At 44.1% G+C, this 19,687-nt stretch overlaps 1 protein-coding gene across 3 annotated transcripts in view; it reads right to left on the bottom strand.

The window, feature by feature from the left end:
• Positions 1-17,786, bottom strand: part of Parp8 (poly(ADP-ribose) polymerase family member 8) — a 186,628-nt gene extending 168,842 nt beyond the window's left edge. Inside the window, exons 1-3 of one of the 3 annotated variants that reach the window (XM_037209427.1) lie at positions 17,490-17,786; positions 15,712-15,813; positions 14,735-14,789 (exon numbers count right to left, since the gene is read on the bottom strand). In XM_037209427.1, the coding sequence (XP_037065322.1) occupies positions 14,735-14,789; positions 15,712-15,813; positions 17,490-17,583 (251 nt within the window). In that variant the 5' untranslated portion in view covers positions 17,584-17,786. Of the gene's footprint in view, positions 1-14,734; positions 14,790-15,711; positions 15,814-15,900; positions 16,031-16,363; positions 16,451-17,489 lie in introns of those variants that run through there. The other 2 variants (XM_037209428.1, XM_028885372.2) reach the window with 2 other exon arrangements.
• Between the last annotated feature and the right edge of the window lie 1,901 nt (positions 17,787-19,687).

The following is a 19,687-nucleotide window of genomic DNA, read 5'->3' as shown; positions in this document are numbered from 1 at the left end:
TTGGTTGGTTGGTTGGTTGGTTTGGTTTGGTTTGGTTGGTTGGTTGATTGGTTTGGGTTGTTGGGTTGGTTGGTTGGTTGGTTGGTTTGGTTTGGTTTGGTTGGTTGGTTGATTGGTTTGGGTTGTTGGGTTGGTTGGTTGGTTGGTTTGGTTTGGTTGGTTGGTTGGTTGATTGGTTTGGGTTGTTGGGTTGGTTAGTTTCGTTTGGTTGGTTGGTTGATTGGTTTGGGTTGTTGGGTTGGTTGGTTGGCTGATTAGTTTGGGTTGTTGGGTTGGCCAGTTGGTTTCATTTTTTGTTTTTTCTTTTCAACTTAGTCCTTTACCTCACAAAAGCTTAAAGGATCCTAGGGAGTCCAGGTTGCAGGAGTAGCCCACGTGTAAAGCTGCTGCTGCAGACCCAGGAAGGGAGAGTGAGCCTCTGGCTCGTAATCCCAGCACTGGGGTGGCTGAGGCAGAACTGCTGTCAGATCCTTGGCCCCTGGACTACATCATGAGCTCTCTATGGGTCATAATTAAACGGTGTTTTTCTTACAGGCCAGTTGACAATAAACATTCAGGAACAGATAAGATACCTAAGGTAAAACTCAATTCATTTTAAGCCAAAAGAAAGAAAGATATGAGCAGGGAGAGATCTCAACTGCTCGATTATGTTTTATTTTAAGGGTCATTAAGTTGTGATTACTAAAAATGTTTAGAAAAGGTATTTTTATTTCTAATGGGATCAGATATTCATGACTCATTTGTTCTTACAGCCACAATACACAGTTGTTTTTTGTTGTGTTTTTTAAGTTGGAAGTAGAACCTACTTCAGTACTTGAGTGGAAAATTAACTATAAAATTAGTTTGCAAGGTAAGTAGTCTATCTGTTTATTCTCTGGGTATCTTATTTCAGCTGGTAGTGACATTCCTAACACTCAAGATATCTGCATGCCTTTAAGCGGGCTACAAAAGTAACTCCTGTTGTATTTTCACAGCAATGCATAGATCTTACGAAAACCTGGCAGAGCTCAGTGCCAACAGTGTTCAGGGCTGACTGGATCCATGCCATAGCACATTTTACTTCTTTACTCAAATCCAATTCTATGACTCTGTCTTGTTTTGTTGAGATACAGTCTTATTGCGTAGCCCAGGCTGGCCTCAAACTCATTGTCATCCAGCATTCAAGGTGTAAACCACCAAGCCAGACTGACTCTGACCTATTTCTTACCACATGGATTCCATTTCCACTTAGAAACTACCTCTAAAAGGAAGAGGCTGAGGCTGGAGAATGGCTGTGAATAAAATTCTCTCTGTGAAGCAACAATGAGAACATGTTTCAAACAAAGCACGAGGTGAGGATCAGCACCCAAGACGGTCCCCTGAACTCAACCCATGTGTCTGTATTTACACACACACACACACACACACACACACACACACACACACACACACACAGTATCTAAGTAACTACAATATGGAAAGCTAATGAAAGTGAAGAAAGTGAAATGTGTATATAACAAGCCCATGGGGGGGTTTGTTTGTTTGTTTGTTTGGTTTTGGTTTTGGTTTGGATTTTTTTTAAGGGATGAACAGGGTCTTATGTAGTTCAGACTGGCCTCGAACTGGCTATATAGATGAGGATGACTTTGAACTCTTGCTCACCCTGCCTTCACCTCCTAAGTGCTAGGATTACAGACCTGTAGCACATGCCTGGTTTCAACAATGTTCTTCTTCACTAAGTGTGTGAAATCAGTGTAACTAAGCAAGGAAAGGGAGGGAAATTAATTCATAATCCAGGCATGTGGATGACACCTGGATCCCAACGCTGAGTGAGATGAAGTAGGAGTATTGCAAGGCATCTGAGGAAAGCCTGGACTATCTGAAGAGACTCCACCTCCGAACTGAATGAATGCAATTAGACCAATGTACTGCTGCTATGCTTTAAAGTTGTGGACACATACATTTTTTAAAATCATGTGTTGTTACTCAGTGATAGTCCATCTTACATATTAATATATCTCCTAGTCATGGTGGGTGCCTCACACAAGGGTTTAGACTTTTTATAAAGGTTCTTAATATTTCTTAAACTTATTGTTTAGATTATAATCATATATGAATATAACCAATGGTGGATTTCTATTCACATAAAATTGTGATTTGCTTCCATGTACTTAACACACAGTACTCATTTTAGTTTTATGCCAAGGCCCTTTTACTTCATAAAAATAATGTATTTTACCTGATTCAAATTTCTATGCTTTAGTAATGGTAAAAAAAAACCCTTGGAGCTGGAAAGGTGGTCCAGCAGCGATGAGCACTTGCTGCTCTTGTAGAAGACCCAGTTCCTAGCACCCACATGGCAGATCACACCCAGCTGCAACTCCAGTTTCCAGGGATCTAGCACTCTCTTCTGACTTCTCTGGGTACCAGACACACACATGAGGTGCACATACATACGTGCAGGCGTTCACACATGCATAAATAAATCTCTTTAAAATTTTCTGTGCCCAGAATCTTTATCTACGGGTTGGGGAAGTCTTGGCTTTGGATCATAAAGATACAATTAAAGTGTGGTATTATTCAAAATGTACTCAGAAACTGCAAATCATTTCCTTGTTTTAAAAACCAAAACTTTTATAAAACTCCTGCCACAGCTCAATTTTTTTTCCCCTGACAATTGCCCACAGTTGGAAAGGATGCTGCATGCATTAGACATCAAGAACTGAGGGTCCAGGAAGTGTTAAACTAATGGCATAGGAAGTCGACATGAGAAGCACATTTTAAATTAAACTAGTACAATTTCAAAAAATTAAGTTTAAAGTGTTTCTTGGCCCGCGTCCTACCAGTCTGGAGCCAAATTCAACCAAGAATAGCAATCTCACTGAAATCATCTAATTAAGACACGCTGGAATCACCGTACCCATCAGGCTGCTTTCCTCCCTACAAGAAAGAATTTGGCTCCAAGAATTAGTCAAACTTTTTCCTCAGTTACCTAAAAATAAATCTGACCACTCATTACAGAAATCATTTCAGATTGTATATGGTAATAAAATAATAGCTGCTTTTTCATGGAGTTTTTTTTTTCTCCTCTTGTGTCTAGTTGTGATACATTTTAATGAGAAATGATTAGTATATCAGCTTTATCTAACTGGTAGATTTTAGCATTACACCTAGTCAATACCTTAAGACTATTCTCAGGATCAATGACAAGGTATGAAGGTAGTCTTAACTTTTTAGTTTTTAACATGACCTAGGACAGTGATTCTCAACCTTCCTAATGCTACAACCCTTTTAGACATTTCCTCATGTTGTGGTGACCCCCAACCATAAAATTATTGTCGTTGCTATTTCATAACTGTCATTTTGCTACTATTATGAATGGTAATATAAATGTCTGATATTCAGGATATCTGATAAGTGATGTCCAAAGGGGTCAACACCCACATGTTGAGAACCACTGATCTAGACTAACCTGGAAGAAAGTCTTGATAAGGGACTGTCTAAATCAGGTTAGTGTGTGGACATGTCTGACTTTTGGGGGTCGTCTTGATTACTTTAACTTAGGTGCGAAGACCTGCCCATTGTGGGCGGCATCATCCTCTGGGTTTGGGTTTGGGCTGTGTAAGAGTGGAGAAAGTGAATCCCAGCATGCACACATCTATTTGCTCTGCTCTTGGCTGAGATGTAACCAGCTGCTTCAAGTTCCTGCTGTCTTGACTTCCCCTCAACAATGGACTGTAACCTGGAATTGTGAGAGAAAATAAATAATAAATCTTTTCTTCCCTAAGTTTTTCTGTTAGGGTATTTTATTACAGCAATAGAAAACAAAACTAAGGGTGTGTGTGTGTGTGTGTGTGTGTGTGTGTGTGTGTGTGTGTGTGTGTGTAAAGGAGAGAGAATGTGTACATCTGTGCTGACTGATGAGTTGCCATAAACAATTCATTCAATTAAAATTTTGCACATTTAAATAAGAAACCTAGAGTGAACGGATTATTTGTGCCTGTGGTTTCCCTGAATCATAAAAGCCATGGAGTATTCTTATATGAGGACACCGACAATCATCAAGAACTATCCACAGCACCTGCCAATCACTGTGTCCACCACCTGAAAGTCAGGGCTTCTAGGCTCCAATCAAGTCCTACCAAAAGTGATACACAGCTTCCTCGGGTTAAACATAGGCGCTGCCTTTTAAAGGGGCACTTTAAGTCCTTCACACTTGTACTCCCAGCACATGGGAGGCTGGGACAGACACATCAGGAATTCCAGGCCAACCTTAGCTAGAGAATGAGATCCTGTCTCAAAAACACAACCGATCTGTACCCCCAAAACATGGTCATTTTCTTCCTCATTAATGTTGAAAGGGCTTAAAAGAAAAGTTTTAAGCCGGGCGGTGGTGGCGGTGGTGCACGCCTTTAATCCCAGCACTTGGGAGGCGGAATCAGGTGAATCTCTGACAGTTCAAGGCCAGCCTGGTCTCCTGAGTGAGTTCCAGGACAGGCTGCCTCCAAAGCTACACAGAGAAACCCTGTCTCAAAAAACCAAACCAAAAACAAAAAAAGAAAGAAGGAAGAAAGGAAGGAAGGAAGGAAGGAAAGGTTTTTTCAAATTCTTCACTAAATTTCTCACTTGGTGGCTTGAGGGAAATTATTTTAACCAAACAGATATTTTCCCTTACTCTTACTATTTCTCTCTCTCTCTCTCTCTCTCTCTCTCTCTCTCTCTCTCTCTCTCTCTCTCTCTCTCTCTCTCCCTCCCTCCCTCCCTCCCTCTCTCCCTCTCCCTCCTTTTCTCTCTCTCTCTCTCTCCTTTCTCTCTCTCTCTCTCTCTCTCTCTCTCTCCCTCCCTCCCTCCCTCCCTTTCCCTCCCTCTCTCTCCCTCTCTCTCTCTCAATGTAATTTATCAAAGAAATGAACTATCTGGACAAATTCCAGAGTTCCCTCATCACGAACATCTTTAAAAGGTGCTTCAGCAGACTGTTCCCCAGGACACTCTACTGGAGCCACAGCAACAGAATTTCAAGGCCATGATGAGCACTTGGGCTCCAGAACCATCATCTGCTTCCAACACTTCCTGAAGCCTGACTTCTAATCATGCAAGAAAGACGCCTCTCCTAACCTTTGGGCTTTGATAAGTAAGAAGAGTAGAGAGCCCTCATCATAAATGGATTCGGCACAACTGGGAGAGGAGAGAGGGGACCACGGAGGCAAATCTACAAGCAGCCAGAGGTCTTTTAATCAATACTTTCCTCGTCATAAAGCAAATTTGTTTAAAAAGACGCTTAAAAAATGTCTTCAGTGTTCAATAAGAATCTGTAATTTCCATGCACAGCACACTGCTATTTACCCAAAAACTAATTTCAATGAATAAGACTCGGAGGTTGCCAAAGTAGTTTCCATAAAACAACTCTCCTGAGACAGTCTAAATCCGTAATCAAGTAAGTCTGCACAACCCTGAGTACTACATCCACCTCATGGTTGTATGTAATGCACACCATTATATAAAAGACTCTAAGACCCTAATGGTTAAAATGGTTTAAGAACTGAGCATTTCCCTGACATATCTGGCCACAGCCCTAATATCTAATAAAACAGTTTGGGAAACACTGTCATATAATATAGGAAATAATACCACTCTGGCATAAAGAAACTTTAAAAAAGACTCACTAATCTAGGCACACTAATTGAAACAAGAATGATAATGTCTAAACAAAATACTGATGTGTCTCTCTGGAACCATTTTGACTTGTTCTGGTTTTGACTTATGATTAAGACTTTGGAGGCCATGTGCCTCAAAATAATATCTGATCTGTTTTTTCTTTTGTGTTCCAGTATTTTCCTTTTCATAAATGTGAAAGGTCAGCAAATACAGTTATATTATTTCTGTGCCTCAGGTTCCACATTTCCAATCCAATTATTTTAATAAATGATTTTTAAAAGAGCTTCTATATGTTGAATAAAGATAAAACAATGACAAAAGTCGGTATTTATTGTTGTTTGGTTGGTGGATTTGGTTTTGTGTTAAGGCTGACTGGTAGGCAGCAGCAGAAGGAGAAAGCTAACCTAGGGACCTGCTCATCCTATCAGATCTCATTCCGTCCACTCATGCTTACTCTGTTCAACTCATCTCTAAATACGTCATACATTTGGAGGAGCAGACATGTGATCCTGGACAAGGAAAACAAAATGACATCTTTTTTTTAATGATACTAAAATCCACGCTCTTGATCTCCAAACCAACTACATTATGCGAGTGGAATTTTTACTATCAATAAGCTTTAAACAGCCCTCTGCTAAATTAATCAAACTGCTGTTCAGTGTGGAGATATGGGGCAATAGGCAGACAAAAGAACGTCAGTATTTAGAAGCCGGAGACATTCCAAATAGGGGTGGATATGATACGGAAAGCAGTTCTGGAAAGCCAAACCAGGAATTTAAGGTCGGTGTGGTCACAGCTGAAAGCTGCTGAAGAGACACATATGATCAACTTCATGCTCATGGAAACATATAAGAAAGCTGAGTGTATTAGTGCATGCCTGTAATCCCAGGCACTTTAAAGGAAAAAGCAGAAAGACCGTGCCAAATTCCACACTGGCCTGTATTATGTAGTAAGTTCCAGGCCAGAGTTACATAGCAAGATTCTATCCTTTAAAAAAAATAAATAAATAAAAATTAATTTAAATCATCTGGTAAAGACACTAATGGATTAGAATATGACAATCAGGATTCTTAAAGGCCACTCTATTAAAGTGCTAGTGGTCTAAATTGGAGTAAACAGGTCACTGCCGAAATGCTGGTGCCAAAGGCGACTCCTAAGTGGGTGGGACTTCAAGGATGTCTGGACGTGTGAAGTTGGAGACAGAGAGGATTCTGTTCAGGAAAAGGCCAGAGAAAGAAGCTTGTTCTGAAGAGGAAATGGTTTGTTTTGACATGCTGAACTGAGACGATGCTGAGAAACGCTCAGGTGGCGGGACCAAGCAATTCACAGAGTTAAGATTAAGGAGAAACCTCAATTACAGCATATGCAAAAAAAAAAAAAAAAAAAAGGTTGGGGTAAGGGGTCTTGACAAAAAGACATTAACACATGCCTGGGCCAGGACACATGGCTCGGGGTAGAGTCAAAGGACCTGAGTGCAGTCCCTGGAAGCCAGTAAAAGCCGAATGTGGTGTCTCATGTGTGCAATTCCAACAGTGCTCTGGGGAAAGGGGAAGTGGAGAAAGGAGAATCCCTTGGACGCTGGAGGCCAGCCATCCTGGTAGATACACTGGGAAAGCGGCAAACAGACACTGTCTCAAGCAAAGTAAAGGCTGAGCACCAACCCCGAGGTTGTCCTGTGACAGCCCCCCACACACACACCCTAGCACAAGAACTCAGACACAACACGCACTGTATGCGCCCACACAAAAATACATTTCTAAAAATATATTCTTGGCCAATTGTGGTGACGTACACCTCTAATCCAGACATTTGATGGGGGAAAGGGGGAAGCTGAGCCAGGAGGATTTCTAGTTAAGGGTCCAGACTGTGCCTCTGAGTGAGAAACCTGGTCTCAAATACTAAAATGGGCATTATTAGTATCACATTTCTTACCAGTGTTCATGGAGGGACAGGAAAATGGTATTTCAGAAATGAAATAAAAATATCCCATGTCAATACTTGCCTAAAATAAACTGACTAAATCAGTGGCCATTATCTTAAAGCAAGATTCACCTATTAAAGCACAAGCCACCGAAAGGCAAATCCGGGTGGGTAAAGAATTACAAAATCGTTTCAGGATTGATGAAATTTCACTTAGCTTTTTCTCTTTAACGCTGCGGAGTATGGTGGGGAATTTAAATGGATTAGCCAAATATTTGCCTAAGGATTCCAGAGCCAAGGTACATAATTTTCCAACTACTATGCTCTGCACTGGGCCCTGGCACACCTCTTGCCAACCGGTAGATTTTTTTTCAGTACTGACCCTGGAAAACATCCCTTTAGCAATCCCTCCCTGTCCCCAAATATTCCCAACAACTCTGGTCAGGCCAGTTGAACCAATGTCCCTAAACCTTCTATAAACATTGACTTGGACCGAACTGTAACCCTACTGTCTTGTGCAAATGCTAATCTGTTTTAAATTACCCTATGCTCGATTCCTTTAGCTATGAAATGCAAGGTAACCAACAAAATGCCTACTTTTCTTTAGTGTAAACACGGGGGTGAGAGAAGAGAGGCAGGAACTCCGCTGAGACTATGTTAAACAAAATTAGTAGCATGAATAGTATTAGCTTAATACACAAAATAAAGGTTAAATATCTTAAATATGTACGCTCCAATAAAGTCTTATTCATGTTAAACTGCAGGTTACTTGAAGCCAGCAGCTTGAAATTTCATTTAATAATGAACTCTGTTCTCAACAACTACACAAGACAGAGCTGCTGGAGGAGAGGGGGTGTCCGTGCTGCTGCTCTCTTTCCTAAAGCGGGGTTCACTATGTCGCTGCCCCACCTGGAACTTACAGAAATGCCCCTGCCTCTGCTTCCCAAGTGCTAGGATTACAAATATGCATCACCCCAGCCAGTGAGCAGCTATGATTTAAGAGCTACAGCTCAGTAGTAGAGCATTTGCTTTGCATGCATAAGGCCTTAGGTTCAATCCCCAGTCGGAGGAGGGATGGAGGGGAGTAGGGGGAACAGGGAGGGCAGGGAGTGGGAACCACCAGGTCCCCCATTCACTTATTCAGCTTTCTTCACACTGCCATCCCCAGCCACTCCAGGATCTGAGGTAGCCTTTCACTACTTTAAGGAAGACACTTTCAAGACATTCTTTTGGCTAATCACTAATCCAGCATTAAATTATGGTAAGCCAGACCCCGCTACCAAAGGAAATTTTTTTTTATTAAAGAAGCTATTTCTGTATTAAAGAGTTCAAATCCCTGGTCTGTCAAATAACTGTAGTGTTATCTTAAACAATGGCATTACGTGTCTTCCTGCCCCCTTAAAGCAACTTGAGGGGCTGGAGAGATGGCTCAGTGGTTAAGAGCACTGACTGCTCTTCCAGAGGACCTGGGTTCAATTCCCAGCATCCACACGGCAGCTCACAAGTGTCTATAATTTCAGTTCCGGGGGACCCAACACCCTTGGCAAAACACCAACGCACATGAAATAAATAATTCTTTTTAAAAAAACTGCAATAAAAAAGCAACTTGAATACAGAGGCAGAAAACAGGGATTGTGACTTGGCCAGGTAACTTTCACCATTCTGGATTCATACGAAATTCTGTTGCAAGTGGAATCACCAGAGTGAGTGAGGGCTCTCTTAAGTATCCAAGTATTGCCATATTTGGTCATTTCTGTTAGAAAATTCCTTCCTGCCTGCCAGATTCCTTAGTATTCATCTCGTAATTCATAAACCATCTACTTATAGAGAAAGAATAGTGTACTAGGCAGTGCTGGGGTTGGGGGATGAGGGAAACCACAGTGAACAGGACAAAGTTAGTTCTCTAAAATGCTTACAAAGATGTAAACCAGCAATTAATTACAAAACAGACAGTCCCTAACGTATGAAGCTTTAACCTAAAATTTCCACTTTATAATAATGCAAAAGCAATGAGCACTCAGCAGAACTTCCTTCGATTTTTGAATTTCTATCTTTCCCCGGTTAGCCCTAAGATATCAGATACATTCCTGTGGTGCTCAGCCATTTCTCATCAGCCCTTCCATCATGAGGGGAAACCCAGTCTTAGCAGTGAACTGTGTTGCCAAAACAGGGTGTTGGGTAGGTTAGGCATTACCAATGCATATCAACCTACTGTAATATCATCTTACTATGGATGGATGAAGAGACGTAACCCTTCATGTGTAGGGATGCATCCGTGTATTATGCCAGCCTTTAGAAACATCTAGCAGAATCCTACAGGGAAGGGTTCCAGGAAAAGATTTCTGAGATGAGAATTTTGTCTTAGCAAGCAGCTCAACAATGAATAGTGCCCAGGGATTCGGTGGTAAAAGAATAGAGGGCAAAGTATAGACAGAAAGGTCCAGGAAGAACATTCTGAGAAACAGGAGGTGGCATATGCTCCAAGGAATACCACTACTATTACCCAATGCTCCAAAGCACTTCCCTGGAGGTATGCTCCAAAAGATGTCAGTTCACCTGTGAGGTCATGAAGGAGGGTTACCACAAACTGAGGCTGTACATGAGCAGGCAAATGCACAACTTCTGTAGAATGTTGCACTTCAAATTTCATAATTTCTAACATAAATACTAGAATTCTTTTTAAAAGCAGGGTCTCAATACATAGGCCAGACTGACTTGGAATTCTTAATTCTCCTATTTCAGATGTCCCGGTGTTGATATTTTAAGTATATGGTATACTCAGTTTAAATATTATAATTCTTAAGATGCAGTCACGCCTTTTGACTGGGAATCCCTCCATTTAATGAACATGTCTTTATTCTCATGTCCTTTCTAAAGGGAAATCATTGATGTTATATTCCAAAATGTGACTTCTCAGCCAGCACCAGTGACTCAAGGTTGTAATGCCAGCTCCTCTGGAAGCTGAGGCAGGAATGTCACAAAGGCAAGGCTAGTTGGAGCTATAGAGTGAGTTCAAGTCTTGCCTGGGTAGTGAGATTCTATTTGGATATATAGAGTCAAATGAAGGTAAGGGATGCAGACTAGTGGTAGAAAGTTTGTAGAACATGTGGGAGAGGCTGGGTTCAGTCCCTTGGACCACACACAAAACCTCTCAGAAGAATATAATCCAGTGTTTGGAAGTGTATATTTTATATGTATATAAACACAAAAAAAATCTAAAAGCATAAACTAATACATTAACAGAAGTTAGATGAATTCCGTGGTGTTTTTTTAATTTTCCTTCCTTTCGTCATGTCTAGTTTTCTAAATATTTTTAACTTATTTTGTCTGCACCTGTGAACACATGCATGCGCGCGCACACACACACACACACACACACACACACACACACACACACACACCTGCACAGGTACAAGCCATGGGACACAGGCCCAGATCAGAGGACACTTTCAGGGGGCCTGGTTCTTTCCCTAGGATGTGTGGGTACCAGGGACGGAACTCGGGTCTTCCGGCTTGTGGCAGGTGCCTTCTTTACCAGCTTAGCCATTTCACCTGCCCCATTCGAAAGTTCCAACAATCAAAACTCTGATTCTTAGGTTTTTAAAACTGTTTTATTTTCATAATCTTTCCATGGTTGAAAGGTCAAGAGAATCAGGGAGCAATCTATAGTCAGGGCAACTGGGTTCTTGGTTCTGGCCTAAACTTTAATAACCTCTGGCCCCAGAGAGTGAGTCGGCCTTCCAATCTCCTTGTTATCTGGTTCTACATATTTTATCCCTTCTGTTTCTTCTGGCACTAATCCCATCTCTGACCACACCAAGATGCAAAATCAGAGCCCCAATCCGTTGAGGTTTTAAGGAATGTCCTGCTAATTCATATAGGAAAAGGGAAATGCCAGGAGGTCGCAAACGTGGCAAAGTGTAAGAGAAAAAAAAATGATTTTTTTTTCATGAACTCTAAATCATGGACAGCTGAGGCCTATTCTTAGCAAACGTCAGAAATCAAGCAACACTGGAATTCAGGAGTGGGAACAGGGAGTGTTATAAAGACCACTGCTAGAATGAACGAGTTAAACAGTATTAAACATTGCCGAAGTCAAACGGGTAGATGTCAGGAAAACCAATGTTCACAATATTTAACACCTTTTCCCAATCCACAGACATTAAACATTCCAAGTGTCTGTAAAGTCCTGTTGTCTGTTGTGTTTGTTTCTGTGAACCTGTCTGCACTCTCAGGAAGGTCAAGTAGCTGATGCACAGGGAATGAGTGGCACACACCTCAGGAGTGTGACAGAACAGGGATTCACACCTGGGCTCCCTGAGTTAACTGAGCAAATGTGACCATGCAAACTGAACAGTCTCGGGCTCTCAGCACATCCGAAAGCGAGGAAGAGAAACTCTGTGTGCTTTCCCATTAGGAAGAGCTTTGATCCAACTATTTTCTCTTCCTCATGCCTCAACTCCAGTCCACCAAGGCAGGATACCTAATATTTTAACAAGTTCTTTGCCCCTGTGAGGACCTTTTGATGAATGGTTACAAGACTGCTACTCAAGCCTAACAATCAAATCACTCTTTTGCATTTCCTCTTATCTACAGAAACACTGAAGTAAAAAGATCAAAAATGGAAGTTCAGTATTCCCTCTTTTAATGGTACCGTGAATGACCGGCTTTTATAAGTTTGGAACATGTAATTCATTCTTAGAAAGTGTCAGATATTAAATGGTATGTTAAATTTTATCTACAACTTGAACTGAAAATGATTTCTAATGGTTTAAATGGAACAGCGGCTGAAAACAATTCAAAATAACCATGGACTGTTCTCTGCAGAAGACTTCCTTCAATGGTGAAGTGTAATTTACTTGCAATGAAAACATTCATCTAATGCTATACGTTGGTAAGCATATTAAATCAAGACAGAGCTGGTGTGGTTGATCACGTCTGTAACTCCAGCACTCAGGAAGCAGAGGCGGGACAATCACAGCCCAAAGCTAGACAGTGGTCAACATAGAGAGTCCCAGGCCGGCCTGTGTGACAGTGAGACTGTCTCAAAAACAATACTAGAAATATAAAAATAAATCAAGATCCAGGAGAGGCATTTTAATTTTGAACACCTGATAGGTATTTCAGGTTGGGAAGTGGATAATGAATATTAATATGGATAATGAAAGCAATATATTTTTAATAAACAATAATCTCTGCCTCGAATACAAACTTACAGGGATTTCCTACTATCCTTTATCAAACAACTTTTATGTTTGTTGCACTGTAAGAACAAGCCTCGAGAAAACAAAGCAACCACACAACCCTACTTTTTTTTCCTTTCCACATTATACACACAAGCCCCAGATATTTCAATAGGCACCAAGGAAACACACTACCTCTTCATAGAGCGGCATAGGAAAGGCAATATTTCTTACTTTAAAAACAAGCACGGTACTTGTTTCTACAGGGAAAACTGATGTTATCTTAATTAGTTAATTATTCATCCCAGCACCTTAGGCTTGATCCTAGGGATATTCATAACTACTCCACCTCCAGCCACTGAACCCTAGCTCATTAATTGCTGATAAAGAACCTTAACTGTGCTATCTAACAGATGTAAGAGATTAAAATCACAGTCTGCCCCTCTTGGTACAGACACTGGGACTACAAGTATCTTACCATAAATCAGAGCACCTGGGAGGCTGAGGCAGGAGGACTACCTTGAGTTCTAGGCAAGCCTGGGCTATAGAGGAAACACGGAAACACACACACACACACACACACACACACACACACACACACACACACACACACACACACACACACACACACACACACACATCCCTCAAAGAAAGGCCCATTTAGGGTATTCCTGTCCCCACACTCCACTAAAGGGAGGTGACAACTGACTGCACCTGATTGCCTGAGACTGTTTTCCATGGCCACATAGCATGTTTTAGCCCTTACAATAATCCAAGAGGACATTCATCATATACTAATGTCCTCTGGATATTAAGTGTAGGAGCAGTGTTAATTTAATCAAACATCCTCTAATTTAATTTGATCCATAATTACAAAAATGATGGTACTCTCAGAAATTAAGAAATAATGTAATTTAGTCAATCAATGTGATGCCAATCCTGAGACTTAGGGTGAACTATATTTGGGTACAGGATAACCATTCAAACTAAGATTTTTATTTTCTTTTTTTATTATTTTTGAGATGAAGGATACAATATAAATTCTAAGTATTTTAAAGGTACACATTAATATCAAGCTTTTAAAAGTATTTACAGATGAAAGCTTCTTTGCAATTTCTATATTCATAAATGTTTCCATTAGCTAAGAGATATTTTGGAATGTGGTCAAGATATTTTGAACGTGGACTCCTAACAGCTGGGGTAGGCTCAGGAGTCTCCGTAGACTTAGTCTCTCACAATAGCCAAAGCTCTTTTAAATCAGTTGTCCCTAAAAGAATAAAGGAAGAAAATCCTAACCACGAAAATGTGTTTTTGTAGAAACTTCTGGTGCTAATTCTACTTCCTCATGACAAAATTGGATTTGGGGCGGCATCAAAGCCTTGACAATTTACTACTAAAATGTGCATTTCTCATTCTTCTCCAGAAGTCATCCACTCCAGCTACATGTAACTCCAAAATCTTTTCCTACAACTAATGTGAAAACCAAAATAACCACTCCTTGGGGGTGGGAAAAACAAAAACAAAACCGTTTGGAGAACTGGCAGAACGCATGTTTATGTCAACCTTCAGGGAAAGGGAAACACACAGCCCCAACTCATGGGGGGAAAAAATCACCACTGGCGAGCAAACTATTTTGTGGCATTTTATGTCTTTCACGTATTTCACTCCAAGCTCAATACTCCCAATTTTGCACCGGCTCTCCTGTGTCAAATCAGAACGCCTAAGGAGCTATCCACTGCTGTGGCACAACAGTTTAACATGAGACTTCTCTGCTCTTCGCCTGTAGCGTAGCTTCAGAAGAAGAAAAATAAAACTTCAAGTATATTCATTTTCCTCCTGCTATATAAAATCGGGAGACATCAGGATAGGAATGCACCTAGGAAGCAGTCCCGTGAATTAAAACAAACAAGCAAAATACCCAAACACGGAACACGCTAGGAACAAAGGAAACACAAGCGTGTGAACAGGAAATGAAGCAACTCTATATACATAAATACCTTTTGGGGCCGCCAACGTAGGTGAAAGTAAAGGTGGAGTCTGAGTATCTGAAATCTGAAACGAAAAGTCGTGTTAAAAAGCCACCCCGGGTGGGTTGTTTTTAACCCCAATTCTGTCTGGAACCTGCTAGTTCATCGGAGCCAAGGAGGCCCGAGCAGGACGGGAATGGAGGGCTGGAGAGCCAGGAGTGGGCACGGCCACGGTGCGGGAGGGGATGCCGAGCACCCCGCGGGGTGCAGCGGGAGTCTGCCCCCCGCAACAAGTGCCGGGTGCCATGGCAACGGCGGGGAATTTCCCAGCCAGGCGGCCGGAAGCAACCCCTGCCAGGCTTCGGGCTGCGAAGCCCGAACTGCTCTCGGCCTCGGGGGGAGCAAAGATGGACGCAAAGCGACCCCCGGGCTGGGCCTGCCTAGCTCAGGAGCCCCGGGCATCCCATCCCTTCCCCGGGGCGGTGTCTGTGCGCCCGCTCGCAAGAGGAGCGGGTGCAGCCGAGGGGGGCGGGAGCCCGGCCCAGCGCTGCTTTCTCCCGGGGCCTCAGTGGCGCCGAGCGGAGCCGAGCGGCGCGGCGCGGCGCAGCGCAGCGCAGCCGGTCCCTTCCCGGCTGCCGCCGTTCGGCCGATGGCGCAAACCCGCCCCGCTCGGCCGCGGCTGCCGGAGCCCGGAGGATGCTCCGGGCACCGCCGGTGGCTGGAATCCAGCGCCCGGCCCCTCGGCTCCAACCGCGCGGGTCCTGCCCCCGGAGCCGGAGGTTGCCCCTGGCCTGGCGGAGCTTGGCGGGGCTGGAGGGATGCTCGTGCCCCCCTCCCCCTTGGGGCTCCAGCTCACGCCGCTGCAGCTGTTTGCAAATGCACCGGGAACGGGGTCTTGCAGCCCCACACCCCCAGCTACACGCGTCGCGGTCAGAAATCTGGGCAGGGGGGATGGCCGGAGGGGAAGGCTGGCTCCGGGTCCCAGGATCCGGGAGGCAAGAACTCACCTGCAAACAGGCAGTCTTTCTCGGCTCTGGACTTCTGGATCACGACGTCGATATCCTTCTGAATTCTCTCTTGCCTTGAACACATCCCCATTAAATAAATCCCTGGAAAAGAAGCAGCCGCTATTTCCACCCCACCCCACCCCCCTCGCACGCTTCCAGCTTTCGTAAATATTCAGTTAAAAATGAAACCTCTGGCCGAGGCAGGGGCTGAAGGCGAAGTGGTTTCGGAAGTGATCCCGGGTGAGAGAGGAGGAGGTGGAGGAGGAGGAGGAGGAGGGGGAGGTCGGCTTTGCATTCCCAGATGTGACCGCCCAGCTGCTGCTCGCCGCTGCTGGATTCCAATTTCCTCCCCTTCTGACAATGGATGGTGATGACACCGAGTCTCACTTTCTCCCTCCCCCGCCCGGAGACGGACGGCCGTGGGGAGCCGAGGGGCCCGAAGGGGGCCGGGGACCGCTGGAGAGCGATGGGCAGCCGTGGAGCGGCGGGCGCCGGCGAGGGGCGAGCCCCGCTCCGACTCACGCGCGCACACCCCTCGCGGCCCGCACGCCGGCCTTCCCACACCCGCGCACACTCGCGCCCGCGGGCGGCGGCCGTGCCCAGGCTGCTGCAGCGCCGCCCGCCCGCTCGCCCGCCGCAGACCCTCCCGCACCCGCCGCGGGTCACCGGGCCCGGCTGCGCGCCGCTGGGGCTTTAATAGTATCCGCCATCCGCGCAGTCTGGATTTCCCCACCCCCGACCGCCACTCGCGCCGGGAGCTGAGTGACAGTGTAGGTAGTGAAGACTCCCTGGGGCTCCCAGCCTCTCCCGCACACCCCCCCTCCTCCCCGCCTTTCCACCACTTTTATGAATTCGACTCCACTTTCAGAAGGAATTATGAGTCATATGGAAACCCAAGCCGGAGTGGCTGGGAGGGAGAAAGGGGAGGAAAGAAAAATCTTCAAGAATTAAAAATAAATAAAGTGAACAAATCTTTCCTTGTAATCACATCAGGCAAGAAGGGAAAAGCCTGGAGATTGCTCCAGAATCACCCTCTCATTTCTTTAATGCCTTAATTTTTGATGGTGGCAGTGGTAGTGGTGTTTTTTTTTTGTTTGGTTGGTTGGTTGGTTTTGTTTTGCTTTGTTTTATTTTCCCCTAGGTTGAAGTTCAGCCCCTTTGAGGAGCTCTTTGGAAAATGAAGCCCTTTCTGAGAGATTCCAAAGACTCACCAGTACTTCCGGCTTAGCTCTGTTAATAAGAAATTGACAGGCGCAGCTGGAATGTGCCAGGGTCTCCCTAGGCAAGAGGCTCTGGCTTGGGTCATATTCAGAAACCACCCTTCTGCGGGCTAGCCAGGGGGAAAGCTTCTCCAGTCCTGGTATCTTGAGCAGCAAAGCAATACTGCTGAGATCCTCGCTTCTGTCCTGCCTGAAGCTTAGGGTAGCTGGCCCACCCTTATTGCCATAACTTAACAATGTGGACGGGGCTCCACCGTGCACTTTTCTTTAGCATCTTTACTGAGAACTTTCCCCTGGCAGACCATGCTTATTTTGTTTTGCATTCCAAAACCAAGCAGTGTCTGGAATATAGGAGGCGTTATCAATCAGCTAGCTGGTCGGGAGCCTTTTAATCTTCCCGATAGGAAAAGTGAGTAGGCGAGAAGTTCTTCCTGTGCTGGCAAGCCTGGGTGAGTGCCCCAGGCCTAGGGGCTGAACAGACAAACCCAGAGGAGTATTACCGTCTCAAACCCTTTAGAATCCAGACACTCGCTCTTGACACTCGGGTTGTAGGCTTACCTATCTCCAGCCTTTCAGCATCTGTAGTCTCATACTTGTCCTCTTTTGTAATCCTCGGTTTCTGACAGTTATGGGTGACAGCATAAGACAGCATCCTGCAGCAATTTGGTGGTGCTTTCCCGCTTTCAAGTTCTCCCACAGGCCTTGCACACAGCGATCCTTAGCCCTCCCTGACAAGTGATCTGAGGCCCAGGCCTATGGTTGCTCAGATCTGAAGTCTTTAAGGCTTGACCACATTCAGGAACTCTTCCAGAGACCAACCGAAGCCTTCAGTTTCCCTTCACTACCTTGCTTGAGAAGACTTCTCTAAAGGTCAATGTTGCAATGTGTGTGGGGGGGGGAGGGGGGATGGTCAGCAAAAGGGAGTGTCTTCTGGGCTAAAGTGAGCCAAACAACCTGCTTTTATGTTGCCAGAAAAGGGGGGGGGGGTGATAGGGTTTGAACCAATCCTGGCAGTTCCTCATACAGACCAAGGACCACGTTGGCTCCAATCACAGTTCTTCTGATGGATTACTAGGGGAAGTCTCCATCTGCTATGGATAGAGAAGGCTTCAAGGTCACCTAGAGTTTACCAAGGCATGCCGTGGGAAGATATCCAGTGCTAGCTGTTTGAGACACTCATGTCTGAGACCGTGACATTAGGAGTTGGAGTTATACTTCATTAACTGAACTGCTTCTCCTGTTTCCAGAGAGGGAAAGCCATGGTGATTGTAGTAGGCTCCCATGGAGTGTTTGGAATGGCAAGAGCTAGGGTGAGAGTATTTGGGCTGGCTACTTGGCTGATAATCCTGTGCTTAAGGCAGCCAGGATATCAAGGCAGGGTACTGAAGCTTACAAGTTAAGGCATCAACTTGCCCTAGTCCCCAACATACCATTAAAAAGGATGCTTTCCCTTGGTGCAGAGAGGAGGGGCTTGGACCTGCCTCAACTGAATGTACCAGGCTCTGCTGACTCCCCATGGGAGACTTTGCCTTGGAGGAGGTGGGAATGGGGGTGGGTTGTGGGGGAAGGCTTGGGGGGTGGGAGGAAGGGGCACAGGGGAATGTGTGGTTGGTATGTAAAATGAATAGGAAATCTCTTTATAATAATAAAAAAATTAAAAAGAAATAAATAAATAATTTTTTTTAAAAAAAGGATGCTTTCACAAAGCCCCATAACCAATCACATTTATTTAACAGTACTTTAACAATGTTCAACACCTTTAGAAAGGCAGGCTCCTCTCAGTCATCTCCAAGACCTCAGTGCTGGCTGAATACACAAAGAGTTGTTTCTCGCAGCCTTTCTTTACAAGGTACACCCGTCTCAGTCAGCATCTCTTATCAGCCTAAGTTCCCAACAGTCACTGAAGTGGCTCAGAGCTTTCCTCTGTCTGATCCTCATCCTGACAGTGGTGACATGACGTGTTAGAGAGGAAGACCCATGGTCCTCCCTGACAGATTCCATTCCACCGCATCAAAAGTAAGAGATTTCATCTCAACTCCTTCCTCCTTCACCTAGCAGACAAGAAACAAGGCGTGTATGGCATGTTCTGCCATCCCCAATGAAGTTAAAAAGAGAACTCCAAATTCTCTAGATCCACTGTCACTACGACCACAATAGCAACTTCTCCCTCCCTGGATGAGTCCTGATTAGGATCTAGTAGATTTGACTCCCCTCTGGTTGCTTTGCTGTAGAAACATCAGACAACAAAGGCACTTTCCTCCTAATTGTCCATTCCTAAATTTATGAGTACATCCTTCTACATACACATACAGAAATAAAGTTATTTAATAATAATGTATTTAATTAGTCAGTTGACCAATTCCTCATTGTTCTGCAGCTACGTGCAGTAGTCTTCTACCATATTGTCTGGATGAATTTGTTACAGGTAACTTTTGTTACAAATAACTTAAAATTCCAGGAATAAAGATAGCCTCTAGTTCATAGCAGTGTGTCCTATGTGTCTGGCATTGTCTGGAGATTTTGAAGGTAAACCGAGGGAACTGTGAAGCAAGTTTGAGGTAAGACAGGGCTATACAGTGAGATCCAGGCCAGCCTGGACTAAAGGGTGAAAACCTGTTTCAAAACAAACAAATAACAACAACATAACTCCAAAAAGACAAAGTCAAAATTATTCAGTAAGCCAACTGACTCCATTTCTCAAGACAGCACCTAGGGTAATACCTATCTTCTATGGGAACTGAATCATATCAAAAAAA

This window comes from Peromyscus leucopus, chromosome 11, assembly GCF_004664715.2.
Source record: "Peromyscus leucopus breed LL Stock chromosome 11, UCI_PerLeu_2.1, whole genome shotgun sequence".
Lineage (NCBI taxonomy): Eukaryota > Metazoa > Chordata > Mammalia > Rodentia > Cricetidae > Peromyscus > Peromyscus leucopus.
Note: the sequence above shows the minus strand (reverse complement) of the source record. Positions and strands in the feature narration are given on the sequence as shown.